This window comes from Pseudorasbora parva, chromosome 20, assembly GCF_024679245.1.
Source record: "Pseudorasbora parva isolate DD20220531a chromosome 20, ASM2467924v1, whole genome shotgun sequence".
NCBI classification, from domain to species: domain Eukaryota; kingdom Metazoa; phylum Chordata; class Actinopteri; order Cypriniformes; family Gobionidae; genus Pseudorasbora; species Pseudorasbora parva.
The window spans coordinates 11444260-11470929 of NC_090191.1; the positions used below are offsets into that span (position 1 = coordinate 11444260).

Genomic DNA, 26670 nt, shown 5'->3' on the forward strand with positions numbered 1-26670 from the left:
GTGTGCGCCCAGATTGTAAAACCACAGCATCACTAAATGTACTGTCAGGTAGTCCTCTCCCTGCAACTCTTCAGATGCTTTCTTGAAAGCAAGGCTGGCTCCAAGAAATCTATCATGGTTGTGAGCGTGTTTTAAAATAGGTCTTCCATGCGCTCTGACTGCCCCCTACTTTCGAGTAGCTCGTTAATTTCCCTGTATTGCTTGCTCAGATTTGAGCATGTCAATTTTGCTATTCCAAAGAGTCTCACACTCTTGGACTAAGCCATCTGGGAACTGTGCTTGCACTGGCTTTTTTAAAGATATTTGACAATGCCCTTGCACGCGTCAATCATCTCTGTTACCTCCTTAATGTCAGATCCACTGAACGTATATTTCAGAATTGTGTTCAGAACATGGGCTGCACATGGTTTTCAGTGATAATTTTTGAACAATGTTTTTGTTTTGGGAAAGTCGGGGGAGAGACGCACACTTCAATTAGACTAGATTAACACATACAGCATCTTAATTGTTAAGAAAATGAAACGAAATAAATGAATAAATCAAGCCTTTATAACATAACACTAGGCTATAACATACAGCATTCAGAAAAATAACCTTTTGCGACTTTGCTTTCACACTCTTCCAAAAGTGGGCTTTCTCTCAGTTTACCTGCTGATGAATTCTCCAAGCAGGGTCGCAACATAAACATCGCGTTCATCAATAATATGTGTAAATACATTTTAGTACGCTTTGAAAGGTTGCCTAAACCAGAAGAAACGTGCAAGATTGTAACCAATTAAATCAGGACAGGATTGGTTTTGAGTGTCGATGTTTGTCTGGAGCTGCTGTGCTGTTGGCAACTAACAACAAACTCTTGCTTGGAGCAAGGTGGTTAATACTGGAGAGTGAGCTTTGGCGGCAGAGCAATGAAGAAAGGGGCGTGTTTATTTAGGTTGATTTCAAATATCAACAATGTTCAGCAATGACTTAGAGATATCGCTTATCCCACCTTTAATATGTTCCACGCTGCACGTTGATATAAATGCTTTTCAACAAGAGATGAAATGAGATATAAATCAGCATTAAACTACCAGTAGAGAATACAATTTGGCACCACTCTGGCTGGACTTCTGGGGGTACAAATTATACTGGTGTTTTGGTTTAACTGATGACAATGTTAAAAGGAACACGCCACTAGTTTGAAAATAGGCTAATTTTTAATTCCCTGCTTTTAAATTCATACAGCCAATCCCCGGGTCTGGCCCACGGTACAGCAGTAAAATTCCTTGATTATTACGCAAGAATGAGAGTATAGTTCCTTGCCAGATCGGTCTAGAAAATCACAAAATTTTCATTGTCCATCGGTCTTAGTACACAATGTAACCACAGAAGTGTCAAGTCTTAAATAGGAAAAATATCAAAAGTCTTCAGCCTATTAGCATCTCGGAAAAAAAAGACAAATCAGAATCAACAAACTATGCGAAGCTATTCTAAATGTGCTACCGCCAGATCCAGAGTCAATTCTGAAAGCCTTTGCGATATCTATTGTAATTAAACGTTCGCACTACATGATGTAGGTATTATTGTAAAAATAACAAAAGGGATTTCGTTACTTGTAATGACAGAAATATGTTTAACGAAAATGCCTATAAAGTAATACTCATGGTATGTAGTCAAAAATGTAGTAAATTCAAGGGTCTCACAACTGCATGACTTTTTATTATAAGTGCGATGAAAAAATATGTATTTCCAGAATGAATTTGTTTCAGGTCTCTTCAGTGTGCACTCTCATGTGAACCTCTTTCCACAGTGAAGTCACATTAAATGCTTCTCTCTGGTGTGCGTTGTCATTACATGATTCTTAAGACGATTTTGGTCTGGGAAAATCCTATCACACTGATGACACGTAAAACGTCTCTCTCTTAAGTGAATCTTCACGTGCCGATTGAGGTTTACTTTACATCTGAAACTCTTTCCACACTGATCACATATGAATGGCTTCTTTCCCATGTGAACTCTCATGTGAGTATTAAGACATTCTTTTCGTGAATAGCTCCTCCCACAAAGTTTGCAGATGTGAGGCTTCTCTCCACTGTGAGCTCTCATGTGAGCCTTAAGATATGCTTTTCGTGAATAGCTCCTCCCACAAAGTTTGCAGATGTGAGGCTTCTCCCCAGTGTGACCTCTCATGTGAGCATTAAGACATTCTTTTCGTGAATAGCTCCTTCCACAAAGTTTGCAGGTGTGAGGCTTCTCTCCTGTGTGAACTCTCATGTGAGCATTAAGGTTACTTTTATGTGCAAAACTCTGTTCACACTGAGAGCAGGTGTAAGGCTTCTCTCCAGTGTGAACTCTCATGTGACAAATGAGACTTTCTTTACGTATAAAACTCTGTTCACACTGTTGGCAGTTGAAAGGCTTCTCTCCGCTGTGAGTTCTGATGTGAACCTTAAGGTTTTGTTTTTGAGTTAAACTCTTTCCACACAGATGGCAGATGAAAATATCGTTAGATGTGGTTTTCAGAGATGTTATGTTTTGTGACGAAGTCTTTTCAGTTTGTGTGGATTTTTTTCCAGTCATGAAATCATGATGTTTATCATACTGATCTTTCTCTTCCATTTCATTCAATTCTTCACTTTTTTCTTTCAGTTGAATCATGTCTAAAAAAAGAAGAGATTAATGCAAATTAACACTAGTTTAATGACAAAGAAAGACATCACAATACTTAATTAAATCCAACATGTATCCTAAATCCTATACCCAAATAAGAGTTACCTATTATTTCAGAATCTATTCTCAAGGTTGTTAACCATTTGCTTTTATTAGGACACATCTAAAGAAAAGAAAAAAACACAAAAAACAAGACAGTCCAAGAAAGCTGGCAGTTACAAAAACCCTTATCATTTCGTCCGAGAAATTTATTATTTTAGACCGATCGCTAATAATTTGGGACTGGTTCATAATAAACCATTTCTCTTGGTCTGGAAACTGCCAACTTTCATGGGACTGTCTTGTTTTTTTGACAACATAATTCCTATTTGTACGGAACTAGGTTTCTAAGCAAGTTTGAGTTAAAATTCTTATGACCCGACATCTGTGATTTCATGTACCAACTCGGACTGGACTAATATCTCTGTGTTCATTACATAGGTGGGAGAGTGTTTTCTAGACTCATTTAACACAGTTTAAGTTCAGGTCTGTTTATATTTAGTTTGATATAGATAAGAAGAAAAAATAAATCCCTTATAGTATACTTTATTCAAAATAAATGTTCAAAGGAGAACCAACCTGTTTGTTCCTCCGTTTCTTCAGTTTCCACTCGAAATGTTTCTTCAATCTTCATGTCTTCAGTCTCCTCTATGATAAACGCCATCTTTATAGTGTCACAGGATCTCAGTTGCTTCAACAAAAGTTTTCCTGTGTGTCCTGTTTAAGATAAGGATAATTAACAGAAAGAAAACTAAATCTCTGAGAGTCTCAGTCAGCTCTAGTTCAGAAGTTCAGTCACCGGTAAGAGTCAGAGAGTTAATGGGCTTAAATAATCTGATTAGACTAAAAACACTCAAATCTAAATCTCTGAGTCTCAATTAGGGGTGTCACGATTCTCCAAATCCCCAAAGGTCACAGTTCAATTCGATTATCGATTTTTACATGTATTTTTTTAAAGCACAGGTTGCTATGCCATTTTTAGACTAGACTTTTATGCAAAATAATATATGACCTTTCTTCGCAATGTACCACATATTGTCAAATTTAAAACATTTATTAACAACATAATGTAACAATAACTTATATCCTCAGTCGTTTGAAAACATAGGCAAAATAACCTGTCATCTATTTTAAGCCTAGTTCAGACAGCACGATTTTCAAACTCGTCGGGTCACTGCTCTTTTCACACTGCATGACCAGCTGGGGTATAATTCATTAACTGCTGTGTTCACACTGACCGATGGATCGACGACAGATGAGTTCACACTGCATTCAGTAGGAACAATCGCCGACAACTCTCTCTCTCTCTCTCTCTCTCTCTCTCTCTCTCTCTCTCTCTCTCTCTCTCTCTCTCTCTCTCTCTCTCTCTCTCCGGTGTGCAAACTATGTTTCCCAACTACACGTGCGACGTGACAAGTAAACAACGCGAGATCACACGTGTGTCAGACCAGAGTTCTCACGCGACACTTGGAATTGTTATTAAAAATGATAAACTGCACAAAGTTTGCTCCAAATTGTCGGTGCGCTGATTTGTGGAGAAAAAGATTATGGTGGAGTAAATTGTTGGAGAGACCGAGGGAGCAAGGATTGTGTTCTGCAAAGAGAGTTTGAGGCAAATAAATTTTGCCTAATAAGCACCAATTAGGCAGCTTTAAAATGACTGTGATACTCAGCTCCTTCTAGACATTTACTGGTGTGGTTACAAACATGGTGAAGTCAAGAGAATGGTCCAGGAATTCAAGAGAAGAGGTGATTACTCTTCACAGGAAGGGCAATGGCTATAAGAAGATTGCAAAGATGTTAAACATACCAAGAGACACCATAGGAAGCATCATTCGCAAATTCAAGGCAAAGGGCACTGTTGAAACGCTACCTGGTCGTGACAGAAAGATGCTGACTTCGACTGCTGTGTGCTACCTGAAGCGTTGAATGGAGAAATGTCCCCGTGTGACTGCTGAGGAACTGAGAAAAGATTTGTGAGATGTGGGTACTGAAGTTTCTGCTCAGACAATATGGCGCAACCCTGCGTAATGAAGGCCTCCATGCCAGAACTCCCTTGCAGTCTCCAAAGAATAAGAAGAGTCGACTGCAGTATGCCAAAAGTCATGTGGACAAACCACAGACGTTTTGGGACAGTGTTCTGTGGACTGATGAAACAAAATTAGAACTGTTTGGGCCCATGGATCAACGCTATGTTTGGAGGAGGAAGAACAAGGCCTATGAAGAAAAGAACACCTTGCCTACTGTGAAGCATGGCGGGGGGTCAATCATACTTTAGGGCTGTTTTGCTTCTGCAGGTACTGGGAAGCTTCAGCGTGTGAAAGGTACCATGAATTCTCTTCAGTACCAGGAGATAATGGATGACAATGTGATGCAGTCTGTCACAAACCTGAGGTTGAACCTTTCAACAGGACAATGATCCCAAGCATACCTCCAAGTCCACTAGAGCATTGGTTGCAGATTAAAGGCTGGAACATTTTTAAGTAGCCATCGCAGTCACCAGACTTAAATCCGACTGAGAACCTCTGGTAGCCTGGATGCCAGCCGAACTTAGCCCCGCCCTAAGGCTGGACAATAATTCAATATCAATATATATCGCGATATAATTTTTTTCAATAACGGTGATATGATTTTTAAACCCATTTCCGATATTTCGACATATACATTACAGCATTCCTCACTGACTGACGTTCAGGGCGCAGCCGTCAGAAAGAGCAGATTGGCTACTTGCGCGATGACGTGGACCACAGACACGCAGCCAGTGCTCGGCAAGTTTTAGCTACAAAAAGAGTTTCCCTGACTAATACAAATGTGACTGGACGAGCTTCCACAAGTAAGGAGAAAGAAATAGTTGATAAGAGAAGAAAGACTAACTTTCTTTAGTGGCGTGGAAGTGGTTCGGCTACCTATAGCACTATTCACACGGGATTAGTATTATCTAAGGACCTCTGTGATTTAGAAATGACTCCTCCACATCTGAGTTTTGCGTGGCGCATTCGCACGGGATAAGCAAAGCCTGTGATTTTACTTGAATTTACTGACTGCTCCCGGATATGATAGACTTCGTTATAGATATAGCTGTATGAAATCATAAACAAGAATCGATATTGTTTTGATTATTTTACAGTAGCCTAATAAATAAACATAATTTCGTTCAGTTAGCGAACAGACGCCATGAACTGAGCTCAGACCAGCGGCAGGAATCAGATTTAATTTATCACGAGTGAGAAGCTGACGATATACGGCAGAAGATTCAGTTTCAAATGCAAAAGTGGCTATTTAAACAAGCTTGTCATTGTACTGTAGGCTACTGTTCTGTTTTTCATTAAGAACAGTATTGGTGTTAATATTAAACACACCATTCAATCAGATTACTCCCAAATTGATACTCATTCTAAAGTGAAAGTATAATCTGTGTGGGCGCGGCTGCACGGGAATTCATAACGGTGCATTATGAATGCAGACTTTATTATTCGTGAAAGATAAAGATAGAAATGCTCACAGGAAGAAAAAAAAGCTTGCAAAAATTATATACAATCCGCCTAATCCTGGCCAAATCACAGAGATGTCAATTCGCGCGGGACTAATATTATCACAGGACCTCGGTGTTTGGCGAAATATGGTAGGTAATTAATTTGCGGGGGAATTTTTACTTTACAAATTACAGACATGGCCGATTCGCACGGGATTAAGATCACAGACATTCTCTGCAATTATTACAAATCACCAGAGGTCCCCAGATAATACTAGTCCCGTGCGAATGGGGCTTAAGATCTGATATTAAACTTCAGGTTTCAGTGTGTGTGCTGCAAAATGTGCTGGAGAGGTGCTGACTAGAGTGCGGATCGGGCCGCATTTTTCTGTCCGAGCCCGACCCGCGTCCGACAGACAAGTAACCGAACCCGACCCGAGCCCGACAGGCATTAAAATATTTATGTCCGAGCCCGACCCGAGCCCGACAGTTAAAATCTATTTTTTCCCCCCTCATATACTAATGACACGCACGTTTGTTTGTGTGGAAAGTCCGCTTTTATTAAGCAACTGTAAGGAAGGCATTCTGAAATGTTTAACGTTACAGACGAGCGCATCAGCACGCGCATGGGGCATCAAACCTCACACAGAGCCCAATCAAATAGCCAACTGAAATTAAATGAACAAAGGTCTGCTAAAAATGGCCCAAGCTAACAGAACAAAACATTAACGTAACACAATTGACATGCTTATTGAAATGAAAGTCATCTTACCAATTTTCTCAAACTGTATGGTTCCTAAACTGCAACATGGGATCTATTTACATAATCTATCCATCAAAGTTTAGGCTAATCGAGGTTTTATGCAGAAAAAGGATTGCATCAACTGTGGATGGCTTCAAGGCTGTCCTGCTGCCAGCAGCGCTGAAGTTGCGCTCACTGGAATGACAGGGATGCCGCGGGCGATATGCACGCACGTGTTGCGCGTTGTTGTCACGGCGACATAAACACATTTCTGCATGCTGGAAGACGGATGTTAGGGTAATATTTTACATTTATTTTAGTCACAGAAACAAACCATTGCATCAAGTTTAACAGGCCCATTGGCTACTTGCATAATAAGCAGTTTTAAATTTAAAAGGTTCAATGCCTTATCGCGCTGACGTGACCGAGCCCGACCCGAACCCGAACGTCATTTCTAAATATCTGTCCGAACCCGGCCCGACCCGTCGGGTACCGTCGGAACCCGTCGGGCTCGGGTCGGGTATCCATCCTCTAGTGCTGACTAGGGGTGTAACAATACATCGACATAGATGCATCAATCTAATGTCTAACAATACGATGACAAGCGTTACAAATATTCCATGTAGACTATTGTGTAAGAGGCAAGTGGCACATTTGTTTTAATACTTTCCACATTTGCACACAATGACATGTAGGGCCTATTAACACCAACGCGTTCATTCTCGTTTAAATTACCTTTCAAAGCTTGTGAAAGACGGTCAGACATGGCTTCACGAAAATGTATCATTTGCTCGTGTTTAAAGCCTTGCAAAAAGCAGCGTGCACTCATCTCAAACAGAGCACAAATAGGCCACTGAATTGAGTCTTCTTTTATTTATTTTTTGTGCATCAGTAGATAAAGGTCTATAGTTTTGCATAAAAGGAGAATATAGCGCTATGAATCGTTCTTCACTGAAATTTAAAACTTAAAAGAAAATGCTCAATTAACTGCGTCTGCGAAGTGAGAGTTATGTTTATTTGACGGTGATTTCACATTTCTTATTCGTATAAAGGCTAAATGCAAATAAAAGGTGAACATTAATTTATTTGTACCGTTTTTATTTCTAAAATATTATATAGTTTTATAGGAGGAGGTTTCATAGACTTGGCAAATTATTTTTTCAGAAGTTTGTAGGTACAGACATCCTTTGTGGCGGTTCTTGGTAGTTTTTCTAAAGCTTTTATATAGTTCATATCGATATCGAAATTATATTGTATCGACCGAAATTACGAAATATATCGTGATATAAATTTTGGCCATATCGTCCAGCCCTACCCCGCCCACAACATTTTTAGGTCAGGCAATTCGGTCTGGCATCGCTCCATAGAGGAGTAATTATCTTACAGTTTCTGTTCGGACCAATGAAATCAGGGCGGGCTTTAGACGATGACGGACAGATGATCAACAGTAACGTAATCATGCACGTCATCAAAGGAGCTTGGATTATATTTACTCGAATCCTAAACGGAGAGCTTGTTTGTATGCATTCACCTTCATAATTTCTCTCAAAGATGATGATCATGTTGGGTAAGTACTCTGTGTATCAATAAATTCTTTTATTTTTTTTACAACACTGGCAAAGTTTGTTTATTCCAGCGCGTGTGCAGACAGGGTTGCCAAGTTTTTACAACAAAATCCGCCAACTACTAGCCCTAAACAATAGCTTCTCGGGGGGTTCTCTGGGGGAAAAAATGGTGTTTGGGGGGTAAAATGTGTGTTATTTTGGCAAGGTTGCCTGCTAAAATTCGCACTTATGGGTCTAAATATCACATAATAGTCGCTTCAACCCTTGGACATAGAAAACAACCGCAGAAAAAAAGTGTAGTTGAGCTCTGTCTGTTGACATTTGACAATGCGTCGCTTCGTTGCTCTGATTGGTTTGCTCCATTGGGCTGCGATTATGAGGCGTGTTTCAATAATCGCAGCCCAATGGAGCGGTTTCAGACCCATATTCTGACTAGAATTGAGTATGACCACGTCAGGCTAAACCTCTGGTGGGACTTAAAGAAAGCAGTTGCAGTGCGCAAGCCTAAGAATGTGACTGAACTGGAGGCTTTTGCCCATGATGAATGGGCGAAGATACCCGTAGATCGCTGCAAGACACTTGTGTCAAGCTATGCTTCACGTTTAAAAGCCGTTATAACTTTAAAAGGATGTTGTACTAAGTACTAAGATTGAATGTCACTTGGGGGTTGAATAAAACTGATAATGATGTGAGCTCAGAAAAGACATTTGTGATTATTTCATTATAAATGTTTTGTTATATTTGTCTGACCTACACGTGCCTAGTTGATTTAATAATTTAATTGCAGGATGACTGAATAATCAAAATCAATGTCAAACCGACCAAAACAATCAATTTCAGTGGGGGTTGAATAATTTTTAACACAACTGTATATATAAGAAAGATAGATAGATAGATAGATGGATAGATAGATAGATAGATAGATAGATAGATAGATAGATAGATAGATAGATAGATAGATAGATGGATGGATGGATGGATGGATGGATGGATGGATGGATGGATGGATGGATGGATGGATGGATGGATGGATGGATGGATGGATGGATGGATGGATGGATGGATGGATGGATGGATGGATGGATGGATGGATGGATAGATAGATAGATAGATAGATAGATAGATAGATAGATAGATAGATAGATAGATAGATAGATAGATAGATAGATAGATAGATAGATAGATAGATAGATAGATGGATAGATAGATAGATAGATAGATAGATAGATAGATAGATAGATAGATAGATAGATAGATAGATAGAAAGAATATTGTGAGGTAACAGTATTACCCACTAAGCCACTGTTTTTTCACAAATACTTTTTTTCATAATAATAACAAAATATATACTTTTTCATAAAACTGCACACAAAATATATATCCTATCAATCTTAAACTTAATCTTTCAAATTTTCATTAGTTTCAGCAATTTAATCAAACTGCTTATTTGCTGAAATCATTCAACTGTTGCCCAAAGCATGATTTAAACCAATTTGTTTTATACATTATAACATTTTCCCTATCGGCTTTCGAGATAAACCAAAAAAAACGTTCATCAATAATCAAAGCTAATGTGTTAGCTTATATATCTATATTATATATCTAAAAATATGACATAATTAATCAAATCGCCGTTTGCCCTGTATAATAATGTTACACCAACTAATCGCGATCTGGCAAAACAAGTTTAAATTTCAATGGCCAATGTAAAGTGGAGCAGTAATTTTCTGTTCTAAATCATAAATCGGTTAAAAATTACATGGACAGACGGACAAACGTTTCCTGCGGTTTGTCAATTTTTTTATTTATCAAATTGCATCGCTGACAAAATGAAGGTTAACTGACAAACAAAGAACTGCACAAAACCATGCAGCACCAAAAGTCGCATTATTGGCAAGTAACGTTAGTGTTACTTGTATTTATGTATATTGATATACTGTTTACTATTTGATAAGTTTGTCATCGGTACCTACAGGAGTATTATATGAAGTGTAGGCAGGTGAAATAGTTACGCGAAAGGACTTTATTTACCATTTTTGATAAGTATGCAGCATTATGAAAGAAATCTCTTATGCTCATCAAGCCTGCATGTATTTGATCAAAAACAGCAATATTGTGAAATATTATTAAAATAATGGCTTTCTATTTTAATATTCTTTAAAATATAATTCATTTCTCTGATCGAAGCTGAATTTATCATTATTACTCCAGTCTTCAGTGTCATATGATCCTCACAAATCATTCTAAAATTATGTCAATGTTGGAATCAGTTGGGCTGTTTAATATTTTTTATAATCTGCTGTGATACTCTTCTCAAGATTATTTTCATAAACAAACAGTTAAAAATAACACAATGTAATATTATTTCACATTATTAGGCTACTACTTTTTAATGTATTTATTATTAAATAAATGCAGGCTTGATGAGCATAAGAGACACATACATACACATACATATTTTTACATATTGCGCCTTTTTTTATTTTGAAGAACTCTCTGCACGTCCCTGCTAATGAGGCATCTACGTACGCTTTGCAAAACATTTGGTTCAATCCATGGATTATCTCTATGGTTCAATTGACTCGGGAGTTTCAAAAGGCTCAACTGTTTCTCCATCACTACTTGGCTTTGAGAGAATTCGTGTTTACCATAAACTCACCGAGCATATTTTCAGTTACTCGTGTGGGTTCGCTTTACTCATGATGACGTTCATGGTAGATAAAGTGTTACACTCTTACATTAAACGAATATGAAGTTATTTTACATTGCTTTTAAAATCTAAAATTCGTTAATCTGCCCGAACAGTTTGCATTGATTTAAACACTTTAAATATTTAGGAACACAAACCTTTCTTCACCCGAATCACAACAGATGCAGAAGCGCGTCGCACCCTTGTGGCGTCATATCGACAAAATAAAAGTCCCGTTCAGCCGTCCCCGTCCAAAATAACACGCATAGAAATGTACAATATAAAAATAATTGAAGAGATGTCAGAATAAATCAGTTTAATTATTGGTATGAAATACATATATACATTAATGTTATCTAATTATGTGTTGAGAACTTATAATTAAAAATATAATGAAAAGTATGAGATTTGTCTAAAAAGCAAAACTAAATATGTTACAATATAGACACTGTAGCTAATGTATATTTAGTCTATAATTTAATATTTATATCACAGTTTTTGTCTGTGCAGCATAAAAGAATGAGCCCAGACAAAAACATTTACTGTATTATTTTAATCGACAATCATTACAATATCACCACCAGCAATAAACGACAATGCTGTTTTTGAGTTACAAGAAAGTTGCTGCAATAATAACAACAGCTTCAATCTTTCAGTAAATTGAGTCTTTCATAATGACTGCTAGATGTATGCATTATCTTGTGTGTCAGATTCTTACATTTAATCAATAAATTAAATTGAGCTGATGAATTAATCAAAATTCATCTTTGGAATGCTGAGGAAATACAGAAGCAGTGTCTGAACTAGTTTAATCCAGCTCACAGGGGATTAATAATAACTTAATTAATAGCTAATTAATATTTTTTTGTTTTAAACATGACATTTTTTTTGTATGTGTGTATATATGATTCCCTGTTGCTTAAAGGAATACGTCACCATTTACCTGCCCTGATGTCTTTTCAAACCTGTAAGACTTTGGTTAATCTTAAAAGTGACATCTGAAGATATGGATGTTAGAGGAAGGATGGATGAGATATGGATGCTGGAGAAGACAACACTTTCAAACATATATTGGTGTTTTCTTAACAAGTTATTGTTGTTTGGAATAAACTATATATAAACTAAACAAGAACAAAAGTCTTAGAACAACATTAAATATTAAAAAGTGGGGGTGGGGGGAATGTAGAAAATGGGACGAGGAACTGAGTAAACAACACACACGAGCAAAGGGCTTAGAAAAAAAAGCAAAGTTAAAAAAGTGTGACTAAAAAGGAAAGATGAGCTGCAATCTATATATCTAAGTTTTATTTTATTGGATTTCCATTTATGCATTTCATCAACAGGAATAATGTACACAACCAGGCCACTGCTGAGGAAGTGGAAGGTGTCGTTGACCTCATACACACCGCTAACCTCTGTCTCCTGGACCTGATCCTCAGCGATCTGAAAATCAGAAATCAGGCAGTAGGCAATTGCACCAAGTGAAAATACCATTTTCTTAGCGATAGATACAATTACTAAAGGGTTAGTTCACCCAAAAATGAAATTTATGTCATTAATGACTCACTCTAATGCCGTTCCACACCTGTAAGACCTCCGTTCATCTTCAGAACACAGTTTAAGATATTTCATATTTTAGTCCCAGAGCATGCAGTCAATGCACACTTTACTGTCCATGTCCAGAAAGCTAATAAAAACATCATCAGAGTAGTCCATATGTGACAACAGTTAGTTAATTAGAATCTCTTGAAGCATCGAAAATACATATTGGTCCAAAAATAACAAAAACTACAACTTTATTCAGCATTGTCTTCTTTTACGTGTTCCTCAAATAAAGAGTCAAACGGTCATGAATCAGTTTGACAGTTTGACACGCAATCCAAGCTGCATGATCCAAAATTCATGACCGTTTGACTCTTTATTTGAGGAACACGGAAGAGAAGACAATAAATTGATGTCACATATGGACTACTTCGATGATGTTTTTATTAGCTTTCTGGACATGGACAGTAAAGTGTGCATAGATTGCATATGCTCTGGGACTAAAATATTAAATATCTTAAACTGTGTTCCGAAGATGAACGGAGGTCTTACGGGTGAGGAACAACATTAGTGACATAAATTTCATTTTTGGGTGAACTAACCCTTAAGCGAAAAGAGTGATGTATTCTATTTACACCATGTAAATGTAGCAGTTATTTGCAATAAGTGTAAATAGTAATTACATGTAATTTATACTTTATTTTGTAAGATACATACTATTTTCACCTCAGTGTTGTACACTAACAGGATGCAATAACAACAGAGTGTAAATTATTATATTTATTAAAATTATTAAATGTGATTAAAACTTAATAAATGTGACCCGTCACGGAAACCAGGGACACAAGTCGGCAGCTCTACTTTTGAGCAAAATGAGAAAAAAAAAGTTTTTTTTTTTTTTTTAAATTATGCGATTTTCGCTTTTTTGCAGAATCTGTTAGTTGAAATCACGAAGAAGCCTCTCCGTGTTTGAGATGGCATTAATGGTATATTTAGTGTACATTTTGAGGTTGAAATCGCCTTGTTTTGTCTGTGTGTATTTTCATACTGGCTTTTGTTATTGCCCCACCCTCCAAGGGGCTAATTATTTATGCAGCGCTCTGGGCGGCTGTAGAGATAATCTGAGCGACGATGAAAGCAGCATAATAAGACTGAATAATACCCTAATCTACAACTGAGCAAAGATGAAGAAGAGGAAGAATGGCGTCAGACGAGTTGGACCGTAAGAAATCAGAGGCTATATCGATAGTAACATTTGACGGGGATAAAGACAGAGAAATGGGTCAAATCTGTAACCGTGGCTGTAGTGTAGAGGTAAGGTGCATGTCATCAAGTTTTGAGACACTCGATCAGAGTTTCGAATCTGCCTTTTGCCACACTCTCTCTACTCCCTTTTCCCATCACATATCAGATCAGAAAGGCATTTATTTTTAAAAATAATTGAGAAAATATTAGAAAAGTGGAAATAAAACGTGTTTATTAATAAGTGTTTCTCGGTTAGAGAGTGTGGCAAAAGGTGGATTCGAACCGCTGATCGATTTGCGTCAAAACTTATGCATCCCTGGGGACGTTTTCATCCACTATGGGGTGTTTTTGAGTCTTAATTTGGCCATAACTTTCTCTGTGTTTCAGCAAATGGAATGATTTTTGGTGACAAATCTTATTTGTACACATATTTTGGGAAAATGTATTGAAAATTTTCACAAACTCAACAATACACTGTGGGCAAATTCACTACCCTTTCGTTACCCTCATGGATGAAAACAGCCACTATATTAAAGTGCTATAAAAATGTAACAGATAAATATCAGTCCTGACCTCAGTCCTGATCAAAACTACTAAATGTAAAAAAAAAATATTATATATATATATATATATATATATATATATATATATATATATATATTTTTTTTTTTTTTTTTTTTTTTTAACTGCCAATTTAATAAATTATGTCATTGATTTGGGGGAAAACACAATGACTGATTTTCATTATAAAGTTATCCCTGGTTTCATGTCTCTTTGGTTTGTCGGAATTATTGCCTGTGTCCTGGAATACCCTTTTGCCTCTGTCCCTTGTTTTGTTTGCCTGATCGGACTGCCTACCTGTTATGACCTCTTGCCGGTTGGTTGACTAGGAGTGTGGACTACCGTTTTAATAAAGCTGTGTTTAGATCTCCAACCCAAAGTCTCAGAGCGGTACGTTACAGAAGACTTCACCTCTCATGGATCCAGCAGTAAGCCTCATTCGACTCCGTCAAGGTAATCGACCAGTTGATGATCACACCAAAGATTTTCTGGAACTTGCATACCTTATAGATTTTCCAGATTGTGCTCTTATTGACTTTTATTGTTATGGACTTAATGATTATTATCAATCGAAACTCATCCGTGATGGTCCTCAAGGGGTCGCTGATCGAGTTTCTGGACTATGCCCTATGGTTGAGTGGCATAAATTCACGTGGGAGTTGCAGAGAAGGAACACTTCACTCCCGCTCTACCCGCCAGTCCAAAGTCTCCTGCCATCACAGTCACTATCCAGAGCCCAGTGATAGCTCCTGACCAGCGTCCAGAAATGGTCAACAACCTTGTGTCCTCGGACAAGATGGCCGCCGAACCTGTCTTTGGACAAAATGGCTGCCAGTCCAGAGCTTTTTGTCTTCTCAGCAGACATTCCAGAGCCTCGTCTCGTCTCAGCAGACCTTCCAGAGCCTCGTGCCATCTCAGCAGACCTTCAGAGCCCTCTCTGTCATCTCAGCAGACCTTCCAGAGCCTTTTGTCGTCTCAGCAGACCTTTCAGAGCCTCGTGTCGTCTCACCAGACCTTCCAGAGCCTCGTGCCATCTCAGCAGACCTTCCAGACCCTCATGCCATCTCAGCAGACCTTCAAGAGCCTTGTGTCGTCTCAGCAGACCTTCCAGAGCCTCGAGTCGGCTAAGCAGATCTTCCAGAACCTCCGGCCCACGTCCTGAGTCCAGAGAGGTCTTCGGCCCGTGTCCCGAGAGGTCTTCTCGGGACACGGGACATAAAAAAAGTAAAATAATATAATATAATTCAGTAATATAATTCAGAGTAAAAAACAAAAAACTATTATTCAAAATTTCAAAATATGGAGTTATATGGTTCTTCATCTCAAGCCCTCAATTACTCACCCTCATGCTGATCCCAAACCTTAAATTGTGTTCACCATTGATGTTTCACGGCAGTTGGAGTGATACCAGAGGAGACAGAGAAGACCATCTGTGGAGAAATCCAATGAAACAGTCCTTAGAGGTCACCCATGCTGTCCTTGAAGAAGGATGCACTGCTGTAGGTACAGATCTGCTGTTTGGCAGGGTGTCTGATTCTATTTTAAATTATGACAAGCACAATCATTTGTACACTGGGGCCTATTGCACAAAACTAGGATAAAGGATTAAGCCGAGATATCTTGGAGATCTTGTCATCTGTATGCAAAATTTAGTTCACCGCTGTCATGTAAACGTACCCTGAAGGCACATTCACACCAAGAATGATAAAGATAAAGAAAAATAACTGTATATTTGTGGATAAACCGAGCCATGATCACCAAGATATCCCGGCTTAATCCCTTATCCAAGTTTTGTGCAATAGGCCCCTGGTTTACCATCTGATCCTCTGTTTTTCACCCTCCTCACTTACCTGACAACAATATGGAATCATCAACCATACTCACCCTTCACAAGTAGGTTCTTGTGGTCCTGATGAAACTTCGTCTAGGCTTAACTCATCAAGACCTGGCTTTTGCTTCAGAGTTAGTTGTGGAACGGTCTAAAACATCTTTCATGAATGGCTCGATGTAATGGCTAAAGAGCTACAATGCTTTGTCCGATGGCCATCCAGAAAAGATATCAGAAGAAATATCCCTACCCCTCTTCAAGACTACAGGTTTCCAACAATTTAGATGTATAATAGACTGTACTGAAATGTTTGTTGAAAGGCCAACTTCTTTGCAAACACGAGCAATCAAATGTAGACCATAATTTTGTCTAAAATGTAAGTGACTTAATATTATTAACTTGTTTGTTGAACTGTCATATGAAATCAGTCACATTTTCAATTTCATGGTCATAAGGTTGTGCGACGTTTGTCGCTGAACTGTATTCAAGTGTTATAAATATAAAAACAACATTTTGAAATTTAACTGCAGTATGTCAATTTTGTTTATTTGTTTGTGCTGCGCTCATAGAAAATGCCGCTCATTTTTATTTGTTTGATTTCTCCTCGAGAAGCTGTGCAAGCCTCAAAGGTTTAAGGTCCGTGCATCCTGACTTAGTTTTCATATTCGTCATTTGGTGGCTCTCAATTGTCAAAAAACTCCTCACAATTTTTGAAACGGATACAAAAAATGCAGAAAATTGAACCATCCAAATCAATTACGGCGGATAGATGTTTCAGAGGCTGCAAATGTATAAAATGTGAGGACGTATATAGTTTTATATATATTATATATAAATACTTCTCAAAAAAATAGCATATTGTGATAAAGTTATTTATTATTTTCCATAATGTAATGATAAAAAATTTAACTTTCATATATTTTAGATTCATTGCACACCAACTGAAATATTTCAGGTCTTTTATTGTTTTAATACTGATGATTTTGGCATACAGCTCATGAAAACCTAAAATTCCTATCTCAAAAAATTAGCATATCATGAAAAGGTTCTCTAAACAAGCTATTAACCTAATCATCTGAATCAACTAATTAACTCTAAACACCTGCAAAGGATTTCTGGTGCTTTTAAAGGGATCCCATGGTGTTGAGACTTGTATGGCTTAATATAACATAAATGATGTCTCTTACTGAATTATGTAGTAGAAAACCCATGAAAGATCTACGTTATTTTAAAAAACCGATTTTATATTTGGACCATGGGCGGCGCCATTTTGTTTGCGTTCTAGGTTGATGACGTAGAGTGGTTGAACTCCTCAATCAGCTGGCGCTACCCGTAGCTATTTTTACCACAACGCAACTCGAAAATTGTTTCAGAGTTAAACAAAACCAATGAATTGCTTTGTAATTGTACTTAAAACACACTCAAACATACATGTGCACACAAACTCACCTACACAAACAGATCGGCGGCCGGGCACACACACCTGACAGACTGCGTTGTGTCTCAATCGAGATGTTGGGCTGCTCAGTCTCCATGACAGGGGCTGAATCCGAAATCGACCCCCATTCTTTTCACCATTTTTCTCTCTCACTGAGCTCATTAATACTCTTCTTTCCAGTCTCTGCCTTTTTTCCAATTGTCCCTCTCTTTTCCAAGGTACTTTGTTCCTTCTTGCTGGGACAGTATCGCAACATTCCCTATATTTCCTTGCCATCTCAACTTAAGCTGCCTTCATATTCTTTCGGAATTATCATAAAAATAAAAGTTTTATAGTTTAAAATTGAGCATGGACACCCTCTTAAGTTGTATTTACTACTGGGAATCTCTGGGATAATTTTGATACCCAAGTTAGATGGGTGTGCCATAAACTTTAAACATGGTGGAGAGGAGAATATTGACCGCTGTGACTGCTATTCTTTATTAGATTTTTTTCACAACAGGTATATCACATTGTCTTGTTAATGTAGTTCATATTTACATACATAAATAAGCATTTGAAGCAATGCTTGTAATCTTTATACACAGCCTGTATGACCAAATTCCAGAATTATTCCAAAATGCATCTGAATTCCTAAAGAAGCCACAGTAAAATGTACCGAACAAACAAATAATACTCAACTAAGAGATTCACATAGTTGAAAACAAATAACTTTCCCAGCAGTAGAATCCTTTGAAAGGTAATATCAATATAGGATCACTAGACTTAAAATAACCTTTTTTCATCTCACTAACGCACTAGTGGGCAGGGCCAAAGACTGTCTTTCGTCGCATTATTACGTAATGTGACAACGATTCGTTCTCTGAGCTTGGATTATATAAAATTTTACTAACAAGGAAGTTGAGTTCTAAAAGTTACGGAATGTTTTTAATAGTACAATGACCTCTTAAATGTGAACAGATCAAGGATCATTTTGATTTCTCAATTCATGACCCCTATAATAAATTCACTGTCTTCCCGTCTTGTGACGGATTACTCAATGTATTCAATCAAAATTGAAAAGTACAATGGTAAGAGTGTTATAGTGCATTTTTTTGTAATTGTGAGTTAGAGATCAGACCACATTTTATGAGTAATCGATGCAGAAATCCAGATATATTGAAAGGGTTCAGCTTATTTTCATAATATAGGAATGATGACATTATAATCACAATTAATTTGACAAAGATACATTTTTCTTGTGGCATTTTAGATTTCCAAGCCATTTAAAACTGTAAATGGCAAAAGACAATATTTTGTTAGATCACAATTAAATTGTCTGCGTTTGTGATTTTTGAAATTGCTCCTTTTCCTGCAATTCCTTTCCAAAATGAGTTTGCATATGGCGTTTCAGGTCCACTCGATATGCGAAACGCTTTTCACACTGGAGACATGTAAAAGGCTTCTCTCCAGTGTGAGATCTTATGTGCGTCCTAAGGCTTTCTTTAAGTGTGAAACTCTTTCCACACTGAGGACAGCTGAAAGGCTTCTCTCCAGTGTGAACTCTCATGTGAACATTAAGGTTTGTGTTGTTTGAGCAAGTCTTTCCACAGTGATGGCACATGAAAGGCTTCTCTCCGGTGTGAGTTATTACATGATTCTTAAGGTGCTCGCTGTCTGTAAAACTCATTCCACACTGATGACATGTAAAACTGTTCTCTCTTGAGTGAACCCTCATGTGGTAATTAAGGTTTACTTTATGTCTGAAAGCCTTTCCACACTGATCACATGAGAATGGCTTTTCTCCAGTGTGAATTTTCATGTGGGAATTAATTGTTGCTCTATGTTTAAAACTTTTTCCACATTGAGGACAAGTAAATGGTTTCTCTCCAGTGTGAACTCTTATGTGGCTTTCAAGGCATCCTTTTCGAATGAATTTTTTTCCACACTGTTGACAGGTGAAAAGATTCTCTCCATTATGAATTTTCATGTGGACTTTAAGACTATCTTTTTGAGTGAAGCCTTTTCCACATTGTTGACATGTGTATGGCTTCTCTCCAGTGTGAATTCTCATGTGGGCTTTAAGGCTGTCGTTTTGAGTGAAACTCTTCCCACACTGTTCGCAGCTGAAAGGGCTCTCTCCAGTGTGAATTCTCATGTGTTTTTTGAGGTTTCCTTTTTCATTGAAACTTTTTCCACAATGTTGGCAGGTGTAAGGCTTCTCTCCAGTGTGAATTCTCATGTGGACTTTAAGGTTTCCAAGTTGTTTGAAACCCTTTCCACACTCAAAGCAAGAGAAATAACTTGAAGTTGCCGTCTTCTGACCCTTTCTTTGTGAGGAAGTCTTTTCAGTCTGTGAGCAACTAATCGATTTTTCTCTTATTATGAAATCATTATGACTATTATCCTCATCTTTTTCTTCATCTTTTTCTTCATTTTCATTCAATTCTTGACTCTCTTCTTTCAGCACCATCATGTCTAAGGTGGAAAAAAACAAACCCCAGTTTAATGGCATAAAGGCATCAAACAATAGCATGCATGCTGTTTCATGAAATCTTGGAACAATTTCTGAATATTGTCAGCCTCCACTTTCAATCTAGCAGTTATAAAACCCCTTATCAAAAAAAAAAAAAACTTTATACCCAGGAAAACTGCTTAGTTATAGATTAAAGGGGGGGTGAAATGCTGTTTCATGCATACTGAGCTTTTTACACTGTTAAAGACTTGGATTCCCATCCTAAACATAAGCCCCGTTTCCACCACAGGAACTTTACCCAGGAACTAGGAACTTTGGGTGGTACTTCGTGTGTTTAGACCGCAGGAACCAGGGTATAAATGAAGTTCCGGGTAAATATTTCCCCCTCCAAACGGCCCTGCTCGAGAGGTAGTACTTTTTCAAAGTTCAGGAACTTTCGAGGGCGGGACTTGGGCGCTGAACATGCTGATTGGTTGAGCTCACGCAGCATTTAGGTCCAACTCGGCATTTTTAAAAGTCTTACACGCCGCGCTCATGTTGACAAGAGAGGAAAGTTAATTTTTCTGAGGGGTTAACTTTTTATTTCGTAAGTTATAAGATAATGAAGATAATGTTGGAGTAATGACACAGCGTATATTGCTCCAGGCAGTTTTTTACTTGCGCGCCTGACAGAAGACTTATTATTTTTTCTGAGATGATTATTTAAACAAATAAATAGCTTATAATAACTAAATCCACTAAATCTTTCAATCGGTACACACAAAAATGATTACTGTCCGCTAGGGCTGTCATTTTTGAAAAAAATCTAATTCGAACGGATATCAAATATCAAGCAAGGCATTCGAATATATTCAATTATCTACAACGCCGTCATCCCCAGCGCCTGGAATGTGTTTACGGATGCCATAGCAACTCTCAACGGCCACCAGGACTTTACGGTTTTATAAAAGCTATTCATTTGTTGTAAAGTGTAATAATCATCTCAGAAAAAATTAATTCTAATGTCAGGCGCAGTTGAAGAAGTTGATTGTTTGCTTACATAGGCTTAGGGACAGTGTCATTATGCCAACATTATCTTCATAACTTCTTATGAAATAAAAAGATTATCCCTCAGAAAAATGTATTTTCCTCTCTTGTCAACATGCTTGGAGCATGAGCGCGACGTGTGCTCTTCAGTGGGGCGCGCGCTGTTATCACATAAGGACGCACACTCAAAAGTAATCTGGTCAGGTCGTGTACATGGTGAAATGTTTTGTTTGATCGATTCATGAAAAGATTTATCCACCCATCTCAAAACGATTACAATTTCATTCAGTTTGGGCATTTTTATTACGATTGAGGTGTTTATATGGAGCATTTTCCTTCAGATTGGACTTTTAAACTGATTACAGTGCTCCATGTAAACGCACCGACAGTAAAAAAAAAAAAAAAATTGCGCTACATGGCACTTTAAAAACCGGATAGTTTATTTATAGTTCGATTACGGATATTTCACGTCATCTTCGAATGCATATTCGAATATCGAATAAAAAGTGACAGCCCTTGTCCGTCACTGGCTTGGAGGATCAGTCGCGCGCAGTCCTACATCACCGGACTAATTTGCCTAATCTTCTCGGAACTTTATCGCGGTCGAAACGCAGACAGCTGCAGGTCTGGGGGGGAGAAAAGTTCCTGTAAAAAAGTTCCTGGTACAAATTGTTCCGGGTAATTTTGGTGGAAACGGGGCTTTAGACAAAGTTTCAAAAACTAATGTTGGACGTTTGATGGAGTATTTCTGTGTCAAAAATACTCCTTCCGGTTTCTCACAAGTTTCGGCGAGTTTTTTTCGAGTATGGGTCTACTTGACGTTAATAAGAGCGGAAGGTCCTTGTATGGGCTGTACGGGCTCTTCTCCCGGTAGGGTGCGCGCGCGCGTGACTAGAGCACGCTGTAAACAGTCTCTCAGATGCAGATCCAGTCGTCCGTGAACACTTATGACGCGCCGCGCTCCACTTTATTCCTATGGGTGACGTCGAGCGACTTCAACGCTTCAGCACAGCATTCCGGGAAGGCAGCGCTGCATTTGAACCGATTTGAACGCAGAAATGACGGAAAGCTTCACAACATCGTTTCAGTTGCGTCTCAAAATGGATTTACACGCCACTGCTGTCACAGGACTTTACCAAATCATACCAAAGAAGTGTGTTTTTGACGGAGCGGTCCCAGCGATAAAGCTTCGCCGGTGAGTTAACTTAAACTGCTTCAAATGTCTCTGCTATTGGCTACCGTCGCATGAGTAAACATCAGTAAACGACACGATCGCGTGCTTCGTCATTCAAATGCGCTAACGGTGACTCCATTGTTGTTCTCTGTATAACGTTACAGTATTCTGACGTGCAAAACCGTTTTGCTTGCTACTTCTAAGGTCTAGTCGCATACAATAGTCCATAAACCGAATCATGTCCTCATACACTGCGAGTAAAAACACACAGAAATGTGGAGAGGCCATTAAATACAGTAACTTACATACCACAGAGACGGACGTCCTGCTGTTGCCGTTTCTCCTGTTCAATTTATTTCTCCCTCAGATTTGATTGTGGATCATATCTATTAGCTGAGATAGATGGGTTTCTCCACGCTTGAGGACGTCACCGCTTTGCGCGCTTGTCATTCTTTAGCTCCGCCCACACGATACGCCTCCAGGCGCTCGGTTTTTTCCGGAAAGACTCGGTACAGCCTATATTTCTTTTATAAATATGATAAAACTAAAGACTTTTCGGAGATATGAAGGATGCAATACTACTCTATAGGTACTCAAGATTGACATGAGATTGACTGAAACTGAGTGTTTCACCCCCCCTTTAATTATTATCTCAATTCTCCCATTTATTTGCAAAATATTAGAAAAAGTCTCCTCTCAACTGTTCAGATTTGCAGAGAAACAGTTTGGATAATAGTGGTGAATCATTAAAATCCAACCTTAGTACTGAACCTGTGCTTATTAAAGGTTACAAATGACAGGCTTTTGGCATCTGATCGCAGCTACATCTCTCTTCTAGTGCTTTTAGATCTTTCGATAACAGGCAAAATAATATGCTTATTGAGAATATTTCATTTGAGAGTTATGTTGGCATTTGTGGACAAGCATTAGGATGGATTATCTCCCATCTACTGCTACCTATATAAATGGAGTGCCACAGGGCTCAGTATTAATTCCTCTACTTTTTTAAAATTTTTATATATGTATGTGTCCTTGTAGACCTTGCAATATAATATATTATTAAAGATTTATCAGGTTTTATATTTCTCTATAACCTCTACAATCTTTCTGGGCCTTCTGGAAAAACTACACTTTTCTGGGAAAGTGTTAATTAAAATTGCTGTCTATGTGGGTCAGAGAGCTCTCGGATTTCATCAAAAAGTTCTTCATTTGTGTTCTGAAGATGAATGAAGGTCTTACAGGTTTGGAATAACACTGTTTACATTTTTGAGTGAACTATCACTTTAATTGTTAGCTAGTTATGTTGTATTTAATGTTGATCAGAGTAGCCTATTTATAAAATATCCTTTAACTTCATAATTATGATTTTTGTCACTTAATAGAACACCTGAAATATACTTATAGACAACAAATATAAAGTTAATCACTCACTCTTCGGTTTGCTTTATGTAAAATAAATGTTTTGTTATATGCTGTTGAAAACCATTTCTATCAGTTAGTTATTATTTACAAGTAATTCATGTAATAACCGTTTCGTTTAGATAGCTTCTGTACTTTTCCAACTTGAAAGTTTTTCTTTCATGTTATGATAAATAGAAAAATGGCCAACTTGGAAGTAGGATCTTCTCAGTTTCATTTAAAGGCAGTATTCAGTATTAGTCTGGTCATGTGATTTCAACATCAATTTCTGCAGAGCTGGACATTTTAAAGTCCCAGTGAAACGGAAGTAGAAAGTGAGTTTTCTTCAGTGCTGTGACGTATTTCCAAGTGAAAGGCTAATGAAGCCTTGTTTATACTCAACAGGTCCACTTGAGCGCGAGGGTGCGTGCTGCAAAAATAACGTCAACGCGGAGTGGGCGGTCGTGCGTGTTGGGTCCGCAAGACCCCATTTCGCCTGGCGGCGTGCTGCGCATTTTTTGTAACAGCTGCTCCGCATCCGAGGATGAACGAGTTCTCGGCAAATCTCGCCGAGCATGACGTCTCATCACACCGGCCCCCAGTTTGAACACAAATTAGGTGCTTCTATTTACAAAATAGATGAGCCTACAAAAGTACAAATAAGCCCTTTTAAATAAAGATCCATATTTAATCAAATAAATAAATAAATCACAACACTAAAATGTTTAGTGACATTAGGAATTAGGGGCGCAACGATTCATTTAACAACGATTCGAATCACGATTTGAGGTTGTCAATACGATTTAAGGACGATATTGGTTAATTTAGAACGATATGATCCTAAATGATTAAGTGACTTGAAATCGATTCAGTAACTTTGTAGCCACAAATTTTAATCAGTGTGACTGTTTTATTTCAGTCGAATCGATTTGTTGTTAAAAGGAATCGTTAAACCCCTAGGAAATATTTAAGAGATTGTTGATTTAGTTGCATACATATATTTTGTTCTCATGTCACAAGTAATAATATCAAGCCAAGGTTTACTGAGTTTTACACAGTTCTTTAGAAGTGTGGTTTTTGTTGAGATGTACTAAAATAAATATCATCACCTGTGTACATTAGCCTACTTCTTCTCGACGCTTTTTCCTGTTGGTTTATAGAACAATTACTCCCGAGGTGCCCTCTGTCGTTTCAAAGAATAGTACAACGGCGAGAGCATCAAGTATAAATGTCTTGTCCATTTGGGGAGGAGCGCGAGCTGTCAGCGGAGACTCGTGTTGCAGAGCCAGGCGAAAGTATAAATAAGGCTTGAGGCGGCGCGTTTCGCACGAATGACGCGGTAAGGATCACGCAAATTGAGCGTTTTGAATCGCTCAAGTTGAAAAATCTGAACTTTTGCGTATATTCACGCCGCGTTCACCTATGAGGAGCCTTTTGACTGCTGTCACGTGGTGAAGTGGCGGATGGGAAACCCAGAGGCCAGAGTAATTTAAAAAATACTACTGTAAATGTCTTCACAAAATGTAGTTTTAACAGTTTTTCAGGCGAGAATGTAGTTGTTTAATGCTCAAATATGTGATTCATTTATTAAGAGAGTTCCTCATCTGAGAAGGAATGCCGTTTCCAGACCGGAAGTTACTTTTTAGATTTTGATTAAAGATTACCGTGACAAACAATTTTTTTTGACCTGTAATATCTGCTAACAAAGTAAATAGGTTCAGTTTTGATTTCACAAGGACTTTAATAAGAATCAAATTACTGAGTTCAGCTTTGAGAATGAAAACAACCTGTTTGTTCCTCAGTTTCTTCATGTTTCACTCTGGATGCTTCTTCAGACATGTCTTCATGTTTCAATATGAATGTTTCTTCAATCTTCATGTCTTCACTCTCAACTTTAATAAAGGCCATCTTTATAATAGTGTGTCACGTGGATCTCAGTCGCTTCGCCAAGAGTTTTTTCTGTGAGTTTGTCCTGTTTAAGATGAAAATGAATAACAGAGAAAAATGAATTGAAACTAAACCTCTGAGTGCTTCAAGTTCAGTCGTTCAGTGCACTAGCAAGAAATAGAGTCATTGTGAGAGTTATAAGACTTAAATGACCTTTAGACAATAAAAGCACTTATTTAAAAAAAAAGTATACATATTTTGTTCATATTTATAACTTACTGTTGTTGGGTTATATTAAATAGATTACACTTTTATCCAAACAGCTGCCTTTTTTAAAAGTTAGCATTTTAGAGTTAGTTTTTGGATGTGTTCTCGTATTTACATTGGTTTGACCAGCATGTGTCGTCATCGTGCGTTGATTCGAGCGTGTCGAATCAGTGAATCGTTTTACGTAGCAATTGATTCAGTTGAACTTTGAGTTTTAAAAAGCTCAATTTATCTCATGACTACATGCCAGTGACTGAATTCGTTTTTACGAGATACATATTCACGATGTACAGAGAGAAATGAGAAGAACTTTTTCCTCACGTGTGGTTGAGCTTTACTTACGGAAAACAATGCTCAAAAATGTGTTATTTAAGCATTGCAAATGTTACATTCAATAATAAAATATAAATACAAATATAATATACAATTAAACGATCTGCATTGACTAAAACACTTTAAATGGTTTGAAAACATACCTTTCTCCAGCCGAATCCCAACAAATAAAGGAGCTCAGCAACTTTATGACGCCATATCGCCACTCCAAAATAAAAGTCCTGTTCACACGCAAATTTTTTTTTTTACAGTTTATGATTCAAATATGCATAGAAATTCACATACAAATATGTGAATTTAAATATATTTAAATTATTGTTAAAATAGATATTTAAATGCATTTTGTTCAATGATATGCTG

The 26670-nt window shown here is 37.8% G+C and overlaps 1 protein-coding gene across 1 annotated transcript; it reads right to left on the reverse strand.

Moving 5' to 3' along the window:
* Positions 1-1746: 1746 nt before the first annotated feature.
* On the reverse strand, positions 1747-25870 carry LOC137049071 (zinc finger protein 271-like). The gene is made up of 5 exons (XM_067427459.1): positions 25611-25870; positions 19085-20227; positions 15609-15701; positions 3268-3405; positions 1747-2639 (listed from the first exon to the last, which is right to left on the reverse strand). The coding sequence occupies exons 1-5, from the start codon at positions 25729-25731 to the stop codon at positions 1795-1797; spliced, it is 2340 nt and encodes a 779-aa protein (XP_067283560.1). The 5' UTR covers positions 25732-25870; the 3' UTR covers positions 1747-1794.
* Positions 25871-26670: the final 800 nt, after the last annotated feature.